This window comes from Neoarius graeffei, chromosome 15 (assembly GCF_027579695.1).
Source record: "Neoarius graeffei isolate fNeoGra1 chromosome 15, fNeoGra1.pri, whole genome shotgun sequence".
In the NCBI taxonomy this organism is placed as follows: domain Eukaryota; kingdom Metazoa; phylum Chordata; class Actinopteri; order Siluriformes; family Ariidae; genus Neoarius; species Neoarius graeffei.
Window position 1 is genome coordinate 55,879,025 of NC_083583.1, and position 12,500 is coordinate 55,891,524.

General features: G+C 43.7%; 1 protein-coding gene across 2 annotated transcripts in view; it reads left to right on the forward strand.

The window, feature by feature from the left end:
• Positions 1–12,500, forward strand: part of tmem259 (transmembrane protein 259) — a 58,039-nt gene that overhangs the window by 20,487 nt on the left and 25,052 nt on the right. For both annotated transcript variants that reach the window (XM_060941674.1, XM_060941673.1), the window contains exon 4: positions 4,476–4,586. In XM_060941674.1, coding sequence (XP_060797657.1) covers positions 4,476–4,586 — 111 coding nt within the window. The remainder of the gene's footprint in view (positions 1–4,475; positions 4,587–12,500) is intronic.

Sequence of the window (12,500 nt, forward strand, 5' to 3'; positions counted from 1 at the left end):
ACAGAGGAAGTCCGTGTGCACACGCTTCCCTTCGTCTTCGTCGTCGTCTTTTGGGTTTTACGGCAGCTGGCCTCCACAGTGTTGCATTACTGCCATCTACACAGCGCTCGAAACTAACGGTGTCCCGATGTCCCGGGGACCATAAAAAATGTCATCGGGACACAAAATTGTCATATCTGGGACAATCCCGGGACAATGGAAAAAAAAATAGATCTAGAAAAAAAGTTCTACATTAAAGGTGCAGTACAAGATTTTGGAATAACGGTTCCCGCAAGCCATATTTTGAAAAGAAACACTCCCACCCCCCGCGCCTCCACCCCTCCTCCCCCTCCTAAAGCCTGAGAAAGTCCGGCTTTATAATGGGTGTCTATTGCGTTACACACCAGCGGAGCTCGTTAAGTTAGAGTGTAGAGAGCTTGGAAAAATAGCTCAAACTTTCTCATTTAAACTGTGTTTTCAGCCCCAATTTTCACTCCACACACATAATTTTCTCAAAAGTAGTAGCCACACTTGTCCTGATTCACACAATGTGTCTACCTGAGCGATAGGATTTACTGTTTTTGAATGAGAAGCCTGAAAGTAACGAGAGCACAGCCGCGCAGCCTCATAGACTCCCATTATAAACGTGGCAGAAAAGTCACTCGTTTTTAACTCGCTCTAGCGACCTCATTTTTTACACTACAGACAAAAAAAATTACATCCGTGTGTTCAGGAGAGCCTTGTGGCGCTCACTGTGAAAGAATTTTGTGAATATCTCCTTCCGTTTTCGTGTAAATCCCCGTTATTTGGAAGGAGCGCACTGAGAGAATCCTGCGCTCTGTGTGACACTCTGCTCGCTCTCTCACACACCCACACACACACACACACAGAAGGGCCGGGCTGCTCGCGGGCTTCAGTCTGATTGACGTGTCAGTATCCAATCATTTTGAGGTGGTACCTCGATATGATTGGATGGCGTTTTTCCTTTATTTTACACTGTAGACTGGATTAAAATATTTCGTTTTTTGGGTCAAACCTTCTATTGTACTGCTTGCAACATGGGTGTGCATTTCATCCATTGATGGTATGGCTGATGGCTTTCAAAACATCTCTGAATGGGGCAACAGGTATATTACATAAAAATGGATAACGGTAATGGTGAAAATGATGTTGGCCTTATATATGCCAACAGATATTCAAGGTATAAGTAGATGAAACAAACATAAAAGGGATCTTATTTTCAGCTAAAGTGTACTGCAGATGTAGGGAGTTGAAACATTTTCTGAATGAGCTAGTTGGCCCCTTTTAAATACACCGGTATCTATTCATACAGTGAGATCACCAAAGTTTAATAAACTGAAAATGCAATAACTGTAATTTTGAAGTAGATGATGTATAGGACATGTGTCACTTGTGTTTTGTGACTTATTGTAAAAATGATATAAAGGGTTCAAAATCGTATAGTTACAAATATAATAGTAACTTCATATGATAATATTAACCACTGGTTATTTCAGAGAGGAAAAAAATGGGGACACTATTGCTTCCATTCGGGACAATACAACACAGAATTCGGGACCACTGGGGGACACAAAGAAAAAAAAGTTAATTTCGAGCCCTGCATCTACAGGTTTACCTTTGACGGTGCACTGACGGTTCAGCTGATCACACCGAGGTGCTCGCTGACCGCCGATTTATTTAGTTTGGTCCTGCGTTTCCTTTCCTTCACAACATAACGTCGTTACTGTTGTCGGTCTTTCGCGTTTCATTCGCCTCCTCCATTTTTCTCTCCTGTTTCAGATTTGTATCCCGCAATGCCTTGTGCGAACGGGGAAAGCCCACCACGTCATGCATGTCATAGTATCTTGTATTGGGTTATGGTGAAGCAGGAAATAAATAGCGTTAGCATTAATTGTTCTATTTACAGGGATGCAAATGGCGCACCTTTTGGTGGATGCCGCCTTTTGGCGGATGCCGCCTTTTTCACAGCTGAATTGTACAGATCCGATTTTTTTTTTGGGGGGGGGGCGTTGGAGTGTCTGAATAATTTCATCACAGTAAGGCCCAATCCCAATTCTAATTTCTACCCCTACCCCTCCCCCTTCCCCTTGGCCCTTCCCCTTGAAACTGAGCTACAAGGGATAGGGCTTGAAATTCAACCCTTACGTATTGGGATAGCCCTTCAACGATCGCATACGTCATTGCGTACCTCCGTCAGCGTTTACGTTAGCAAAACGCGACCAAATGCGTCATTGGCTGCGACCAGCCGCTACGGTCAGAGCCAGAGGCAGAAATCTCTGCTGGCAGGGTGTGATTTGTTAACTAACCACTGAATGGGATATCTTTGGCGCTTCGTGCACCACATCCGACAGAATGAGGTGTCAGAACACTCATGTAAACAATAAAAGCGAGAATAACAGAACAAAACGTACGCAGTCAAGCAACCGAAAACAATACTCACTCCCAAAGCTTTTTAGCAGCAGCTTGGATTTCAGAAATCGCTGCTCATTCTCAGCTCGAAAGCAAATCAAGCGGCGTGTTTCCTCTGGATAACAACTTAAAACACGTAAATAATGGAGAAAATACATTTATTTATTTTTTTTTTTTTTAAAGATATTTTTTTGGGCTTTTTGCACCTTTATTGGATAGGACAGTGTAGAGACAGGAAATGAGCGGGAGAGAGAGAGACGGGAAGGGATCGGGAAATGACCTCGGGCCGGAATCGAACCCGGGTCGCCCGCATTCATGGTATGGCGCCTTAACCACCTGAGCCACGACGCCCCCAAGAGAAAATACATTTATGACAATCTTTCGCCGTGGGAACCGCCATCTTTCTGAAATCCGCATGAAATCTCGCTGAAATCCGCATGGCATTGTGGGAAATCACTCAAACCCCTTCGTTTGGAGTCAGCTCCAGGAAAATCTCCGTTTGGAGGGGTACAGAAGCCCTCCCCCTTCCCCTACCCCTCCGCGTTAACTGGGATTGGGATACCCCTACCTCTTCATGTGAACGCGCAAAATGGAGGGGAAGGGCCAAGGGGTTGGTCCAAGGGGTGAAATGGGATTCGGCCTAAATTCTGTATTAAAATTACTAAATGAGCAAATGCCGTTACAGTCCATGAAACATAGGAAGTATAAGTATGAGAAGAAAACAGTAAATCAGAAAGCTGCACAGCCTTAGTCTGGCTAACGCAACTTCAAAGCTCTGCGAGCATTTGGTCTGGCATAGATATTAAGCCCAACCGTTTCCCAAAGCGCGTGGTTGACCCGCCTCCCTGAAATGCCTCAGTTTGCTACTGGTCGAAGCCAGAAAAGGCTGTGACGAAGCTTAAACCAATCACATCACTCTTTCCTCTGATGTATGTGACGCGACGGAAACTGCTTGAGTAACAGGAAGAAGAAGGAGGAGCTGAAGAGGAAGAGGACGATAATAACACGAGCAGAAATGGAGAGAAACTTCCTGTTGAATGCTTTCAATACAGCATCTACCACTGTGTCAAAGGCTTGCTGCTGCTCCATGTTCGTAATGTTTCTAGTGAATGAAGCGCTTCCGGCATAGATTCTGTAAACAATCTATGGCTTCCGGTCGCAGTTCTACTACGTCACTGCCTTGAACACGCCTCTACCCAGGGCCGTTGGAGATGCTCAAAGTTGATTGGCTCCCGATTTTTCGGGAGCTTGGAAGAGCTGGAGATAGCTTGCCTTGCCAGACTAAGTTCGCAACAGCCCCCCGTGTTGTGTCACACTTGGGATGGGCGGGCCCAGCCTCCCTTCCTATGTTTCATGGACTGTAACGGCATTTGCTCATTTAGTAATTTTAATACAGAATTTACTTTGATGAAATTATTCAGACACTCCAACGCCCCCCCCTAAAAAAAAAAAAACGGATCTGCACGATTCAGCCGTGAAAAAGGCGGCATCCGCCAAAAGGCGTGCCGTTTGCATCCCTGATTTAAAAAAAATAAACCTAATAAAGTTGGACGTCTGCGATTTGAATTCAGTAGCTTTTGGTCCACTAAACAGAAATAATTGGGTGTCGGGGGGGGGATTCTTTTTCTGACCTACGCTTGAAAAATCTGATGGGTAGTCTACCTTTAACGAAGCAAACCTGGCGGCCATGTTTTTTTACAAATTGTTCCAGTCGCTTGGTAGCGCAGAAGCTTTACGTTTCCGACATGTGACGTTATGTTGTCTTGACGACCATACTCCATTGGGTAGAGTGACGTAATACACGTAGGATATGCGAGCAATATTGCATGCTATCAAACCAAATGACTGGAATCCGCTAGAAGGGAATAGAACGCACACGTTTTTATTCCATCGGAAAAGTGTCCTGTATGTACAGTATTTAATAGTATAGTTATTTGAAATGCATATTAGACATGTGGTTTCGTTAGGTGCCTTTGTCGAACTGTTTCCTCTCCAGGTCTTATCACAGAGGACAAGTACGTGTTGTAGTGTGAGGATGTGACGGGTTTGTGTTTTTCTATCCGCAGTGTGGCCTCAGGAGGAATACATAGTGGAGTATTCCCTCGAGTACGGTTTTCTGCGGCTGTCTCAAACAACACGACAACGTCTTAACATTCCTGTTATGGTGGTTACCCTGGGTGAGTTACACACGACATTAAAAAAAAAAAAAACCCTCGAGGATTCACTACAGTGGCTGTGGCTTCCATTTTTTATCGCCACTTGTAGTGAAATCTCAGTACTGCAGGTCATTGGTAAGTGCTTAAGAGGATATTATTTTGTGGTGTAAATGACAGTTGATAAACCTCACAGGAGAGCCAGGACACTCTTGAACCGTACTTTGGCACTGTGAGATGTTCTAAGGTAATGGATGAGTAACGTGCCTGTGGTGCACGTTGTTTTCAAGGTTTATAAATGTTTAAATGTGTATTGTGTGCCCACGAAGCTTTCCATGTTAATTATGTTTTCTCAGTGGAGCGTGTTGTAATGTGAGCAGTCGGCCTCTTTAATCTGATCTTGGCACTGGATGTAAACGTTGGCAGGTTGCAAGTGGCTTCTGCAAGCATGAGATTATTTCCTCCTTGATACACCATTACGCTCGGCCCATAAACAACACACACGGCAAGTTTTTCAGGAGAAAGAAACGTGTCCGTTGCTGTGTTCACACTTATACCGGTACGATAGTGCTATAACTGTATCGATACAAAGTATACCGGTACAGTTTAGTGCATCTGTCCACACTAGCGAGAAATGTTTGCGGTTTTCTTTCACGGAAGTTGAAATGCGCGTGCGCGAAATGTTTCCGTGGTTACCGAGTAACTTCCTTCCGAGAATATGGCGGATGAAACAATGTGTGTGTGCTTTTTGTCATCAATGTACAGTCTGTATTTCTGGTGGTCATTTATTCAGTCGAATCGTATAAAACGCACAAGGCAGTTGAGAAAGAAACAAAGAAAACGAATCTCCCTTTCTCCCCCCTCACTTTCTCCCGCTTTCCTTCTCTTCCCCTCCTTTCCTTCTCTTCCCCTCCTTTTCTCCCGCTTTCCTTCTCTTCCCCTCCCTTTCTCTCGCTTTCCTTCTCTTCCCCTCCTTTTCTCCTGCTTTCCTTCTCTTCCCCCCTTTCTCCCGCTTTCCTTCTCTTCCCCTCCCTTTCTCCCGCTTTCCTTCTCTTCCCCTCCTTTTCTCCCGCTTTCCTTCTCTTCCCCTCCCTTTCTCCTGCTTTCCTTCTCTTCCCCTCCCTTTCTCCCGCTTTCCTTCTCTTCCCCTCCTTTTCTCCCGCTTTCCTTCTCTTCCCCTCCTTTTCTCCTGCTTTCCTTCTCTTCCCCCCCTTTCTCCCGCTTTCCTTCTCTTCCCCTCCTTTTCTCCCGCTTTCCTTCTCTTCCCCTCACTTTCTCCCCCCTTCCTTCTCTTTCCCTCACTTTCTCCCCTCCCTCCCTCCCTCCCCCCTTTCTTTGCTCCATGTAGCTCCACGGTCGTTTTGAGCCATTTTGACATTTTATTTACAGCTGGAAAGCACGTGCGTATTGTATTGTATGAATAACCCAGAAGAAGTAGGAATGGTTCATTGCGCATGCGCATTATATTTGTATCGATACAGAACCGCTTCATCTGTCCACACTACAGCGAAGCGCTACAGTACCGATACTGTACCGGTACGAAACCCATACATTTGTGGGTTTCGTACTGATACAGTTATACCGCTACAGTACCGGTATAGTTGCTAGTGTGGACAGGTGTTGCGGTATGAAAGTAGTTTCGTATCGGTACAAAATCCCTAGTGTGGACAGGGTACGTGTGTAATGGGTGCTACAGTAGCATTTAAAAAAAAAAAAAGTGCAAATTATAGTGTGACGTTAGCAAGCAAAATTTAAGAAGTTTGACAGTTTGCGGTTACAGATATAGTGCATTGTCCTTAAACGTATCATTTCGTCTTGCTGTTTAGCAGAATTACAGTTAAATAACATGCGGTTATTAAAGGAGAACTGACGTCATTTTTAAACCTGCTTTATTTCTTAGTTAAAGGTCCCATGGCATGAAATTTTCACTTTGAGGTTTTTTTAACGTTAAAATGAGTTCCTCTGACCTTCTTAAGTCACCCCAGTGGCTAGAAATTTCATAATGTGTAAACCAAACTATGCCCACCCTTTGTCAACATTTGAGAATGGCGCGTCAAAATGGCGCGTTGATAGGCTCTTCCCTTTACTACATCAGCAAGGGAGATGATCCCCACGCCCCCCCTCTGGATTCCCACCCACTGTATGGATTGCCCCGCCCAGCTCAAAAGTTGCCACCACTTCAATTTTGTAGTGAGGAGACCATAGAGGACACAACAACATGGCACCACCTAAGCGAGCGAAACATGGAAGTTGCGCTGTACATGGATGTGACAACACAGAAAAGAGTCTGTTTTTACTGCCGACGGGAGAGCCCCTGAAGACGCAGTGGCTTAATTTTATTTACTCCAATAATACGCCGTCGAGTCTACCTAAGACGGTGTATGTTTGTTGGAAGCATTTTCCTGAGGAATGTTTCCACAACTTGGGACAGTACAGGGCAGGTTTTGCACATCAACCGTCACTGAAGCCTGGGTCCGTACCAAGCATCCCTGCCGCATCAGCAACAAACACCGAACAAGTAAGTGTATAACTGTTAAGTCGTTTTGCCGTGTTTTAAAATCGGTGCGTTAGCCTAGCAATGGCTACATTAGCTGTGCAGCTAACCGCTTCCTGCAGTTAGCCAGGTAATCTGCGCTACAAAACTAAAGAGCATGCAGCATGCTCTGTTAAACTGAGTTTAGTCTGGAAATTGACTGTAACTTATGAGCTTATGTTTGACTATTGCTCCGCAATGCATGTCTTCTGTTGGATAAGCGATATGTTGCTGTAGTTGCTGCTTCTATCCTCTTTGGTTATGGAGTGCGTGTTCAAGCCTAGGGTATTATACGTTCGTAAACTACCACTCCGAACACACTCTCTCATGCCCGCAGCTTGGTCAAGCCTCTCCCCCTCCCCCCATGGCCTGCCCCCACCCTCTACCCTTCCCCGCCTCCTGCTTCTCATTAGCAAAACGACGCACTGGGAAAAGCGCTGAGATGGGGCTTTCTCCCAGGAGGCTATATTTACGTGCCGAGGGTTCATTTCGAGAAAGGCTGCGGATATAACATCCGGAAACCTCCACGAGCCCGTTTAAAGCATCAACAAACCACCATGCCATGGGACCTTTAACGTGTTCAATTACGTTTTCGGTTTTAGTAACCTTGTATCGTGACTCGTATTGGGAACTAATTGCAATTAAATATTATACTTATCGGCCTATTCGTTTTTTAGCCGTGTTGAATTTAGTTCGTTTGGTCCACGGCAGGCGTCGCTTATCCGCGTGATCTTCACAAGACTTCGAAACGTGAAGTCAGTCAGGTGTCAGTGCCGTCATTTTGAAAACTGTTTTCCAAACGAAATATTGCACAAAAACGAGTTTAAATGATGATCACTGCGTACTTTTTTTCAAACTTTCCTGATCGCTATCAAAACAAACAAAACTTCCGGCTCGATTACGTCAGGATTCGAAAGAGGGCGTGTGTCTTTTGACAACGTTGGTGGTTGTCGGTCACTTTGATTTCCGCTGTACGTTTTACTTCCGTCCTACGATGTCTCGCACAGGTCTCAACGAATCTCGTTTACGGCCGTCGCTTTGACATATGGACTGATATATTACAGAGCGTATTTCAAACACTCATAACTTGCTATAGCGGCAACAAAATAGCGATCAAAAATGCGTTCCTGTATTTAATAAAATGAGAGAAATAGAATTTTGGTGATTAAATTTTGCCTTCCGTTTTCCTTTAAACAATAGTTCTCTCGAGCCCAAAGTTGTTTTTACGAATGTTTTTAATAATTATGTAGTCAATCAAATGACTCATCTGACGACTAATTGGTGTCACTAATAATTAGGACTAATATAATGATATACATCAACTTCTTTGTATTAGCGGAACCACACTAGTAAAGCACCAATAGTGTGTTTTATGGTAAAAATCTGTAATTTAAAAAAAATCACAATTAATGGCACCTATAGAAAGGTTTATAAATGAAGTGTAATTGGTGCATGTTCCCATTTTATATTTTACTTTAACGTCACCTGAGTGTTTCGGAGCTCTTGTGCCATCATCCACGACTTCCTGTGTGACCGGAGTATGAATACGAGGCGACACCGAGGCCAAATTCCCTTAGTCATTCACCAACATCGGGAAGATCAGCGAATGCAAACGTGTGCTAACCTTCATAAATCAGACAAAGGCGATTAAAAATAGCTGCGTGTCTGAACATCAAATCCCCTTTGGGGAAATAATTAAGAGCAACCAAAATGTGGACGTGAGGAGGATGTGTAGAACAGCAAAAAATTCTGCAGCAGTCACGTTTGGAGATTTGCAGTACATGAGGGCATTTTGGTGTCACTTCCATGCTGAGAAACTAAACTATTGGCACCCAGGCTTCACCAGACACTACTGGTACTGGGTTCTCAATGATCAGATAAGCCAAAATTATCGCATTTTGACAAAAGAAAGATGATGATTATACAGAAAAGAACCTAATGCCCATACTGTATATGGAGGAAGATGTGTGATGATGTGGGGCTGTTTTTTCCTCCAAACGCCCTGGCAACCTTGCAAGGATGCCTACTATGATGGACTCCATGAAGGAGACCGATAGTTTAGTTTATTGATCCTGAAGGAAAGTACCAAGAGATTGCACAAGGTATGAACTCCAGGTCCACCAGTAATTTTGACACTGGTGATTTTGATACGTTTTTAGTTTATTTTCCTGGAATAAATGTTCCTAAATTAAAGGTTAGAGTTCTCTCATTTTCAGTGCAGGATAAGCTGAAAGGCATAAGTTGAGGTGCATATGTTAAAGTGCCTATCACGGGTAAATTCAGGAGCAAGATCAGTGTAATTCTCCTATTTTATATTAAACTTTGGTCAAATATCTGTCGCATTTTGCGTTTTGCGCAATTTTTTTTATCTTGCGCAATACCAGAAAAATTCAGTTGAAATCAAGCCATTTGAGGTGAATTGGTCCGCCTCTGAAAAAACTTGGCATTTGGATTTCCCGGCAAACATTGACTTTCGTGACGTCGCGTGCGGGACGCCTCCTCCTGAATCCTACACCAGCGCTGGTTTGTTTATGAGAAAACGACCTGGTGGTTTTCTGCAAATTTCTTCAACATTATCGCGTAATTATTAAAATGGTTAACAGATGTATCGTAGGAGGGTGTAGCAACACCAATCTTGATGGGATTAGTACTCATCGTTTTCCAAAAGACCGGACAAATGAGAGAGAAATGGGAGCGCTTGGTCTACACAGGCTGTGCACTGAAACCGTGCAAAGCTCGCGCAGCCTGCTGGTGCTTCCGCAGGTGACGTCACGAATCTGGCTCCAGACTCCCTTGGGATTTTTCCAGACGTGTTTTATTTTATTTTTTGCTCTGCTGTAGACAGATGACCTTGTGCAAAATTACCCTTCTGGATGAGTGTGTAAAGGGACATACTTTCATATAAAAAAAATTGGTCCAGAATATGCACTTTATGTTAATAGTAGACGTCTTTTTGTAATTTCTTCATTTTACAATTTGAAGAGTACAGTGGGGCAAAAAAGTATTTAGTCAGCCACCAATTGTGCAAGTTCTCCCACTTAAAAAGATGAGAGAGGCCTGTAATTTTCATCATAGGTACACCTCAACTATGAGAGACAGAATGGGGGGAAAGAATCCAGGAAATCACATTGTAGGATTTTTAATGAATTAATTGGTAAATTCCTCGGTAAAATAAGTATTTGGTCACCTACAAACAAGCAAGATTTCTGGCTCTCACAGACCTGTAACAACTTCTTTAAGAGGCTCCTCTGTCCTCCACTCGTTACCTGTATTAATGGCACCTGTTTGAACTCGTTATCAGTATAAAAGACACCTGTCCACAACCTCAAACAGTCACACTCCAAACTCCACTATGGCCAAGACCAAAGAGCTGTCAAAGGACACCAGAAACAAAATTGTAGGCCTGCACCAGGCTGGGAAGACTGAATCTGCAATAGGTAAGCAGCTTGGTGTGAAGAAACCAACTGTGGGAGCAATTATTAGAAAATGGAAGACATACAAGACCACTGATAATCTCCCTCGATCTGGGGCTCCATGCAAGATCTCACCCCGTGGGGTCAAAATGATCACAAGAACGGTGAGCAAAAATCCCAGAGCCACACGGGGGGACCTAGTGAATGACCTGCAGAGAGCTGGGACCAAAGTAACAAAGGCTACCATCAGTAACACACTACGCCGCCAGGGACTCAAATCCTGCAGTGCCAGACGTGTCCCCCTGCTTAAGCCAGTACATGTCCAGGCCCGTCTGAAGTTTGCTAGAGAGCATTTGGATGATCCAGAAGAGGATTGGGAGAATGTCATATGGTCAGATGAAACCAAAATAGAACTTTTTGGTAAAAACTCAACTTGTCGTGTTTGGAGGAGAAAGAATGCTGAGTTGCATCCAAAGAACACCATACCTACTGTGAAGCATGGGGGTGGAAACATCATGCTTTGGGGCTGTTTTTCTGCAAAGGGACCAGGACGACTGATCCGGCTAAAGGAAAGAATGAATGGGGCCATGTATCGTGAGATTTTGAGTGAAAACCTCCTTCCATCAGCAAGGGCATTGAAGATGAAACGTGGCTGGGTCTTTCAGCATGACAATGATCCCAAACACACCGCCCAGGCAACGAAGGAGTGGCTTCGTAAGAAGCATTTCAAGGTCCTGGAGTGGCCTAGCCAGTCTCCAGATCTCAACCCCATAGAATATCTTTGGAGGGAGTTGAAAGTCCGTGTTGCCCAGCGACAGCCCCAAAACATCACTGCTCTAGAGGAGATCTGCATGGAGGAATGGGCCAAAATACCAACAACAGTGTGTGAAAACCTTGTGAAGACTTACAGAAAACGTTTGACCTCTGTCATTGCCAACAAAGGGTATATAACAAAGTATTGGGATGAACTTCTGTTATTGACCAAATACTTATTTTCCACCATAATTTGCAAATAAATTATTTAAAAATCAGACAGTGATTTTCTGGATTTTTTTTTCTCGTTTTGTCTCTAATAGTTGAAGTGTACCTATGATGAAAATTACAGGCCTCTCTCATCTTTTTAAGTGGGAGAACTTGCACAATTGGTGACTGACTAAATACTTTTTTGCCCCATTGTATAAGAGTGTCATCGTGGTTTCAAAGTGGGTGTTTTCTGCTGCTTGTAAGACATGATACAGCATTGCAAATATTAAATTGTAAATATGGAAATAAGTCATCAGCACTGACGAGGACTTCTTTTGTTTCACATCCTCCCTTATGGTTGGCCTCACCCACACTGAGGTAGTTACTCTTCTATTTAATTTTACATGCAGAGGGTGGCTAGCTTCTTGTGACTCAAACACATACACGGTCAAGAGTGTGATTTGCGAGTTTATAAGTATGATTAACATAAGGCTGCACAAAAATCATGATCTGTGTGCATTTCGATTCCTCAGCATTTGCAGTCAGCCAACTATTGCATAAAATGGCCCACCATCGTAATCCCTGGTCATGAATAATACCCAGAGGCCACCGACACCACAGTGCACTGTGAGCTAAAGAAACATTAAGTATTATGTACTCTGTGTTAAAGTGCTAGTCTAACGAAAATTACATCATAAACTCCCGGGTTTTCTGTGTGCAATATGCTCAAATGGGTTCACCCATAAATAAAAAAACTGGTTCGAGGAAAAAAAAATTTTGCATCCGAATTCTGTTCCAAAAATCACTAAAAGCTTGTCCGCCATTATTAGATCGCAGCGACTTGCAGGTCAGCGGCACTGCATGTGTGACGTCGCATGTGTGACGTCATATGCGCCACTGCCGCCTTTTGTGTCCACACAGACTCTATGCTAGGGCTGTAACGATACACCCAACTCACGATTCAATTCGTATCGCGATTTTTGACCCACGATTTTTTTAAAAATGTATTTTTAAAGTAAATTTGACTGA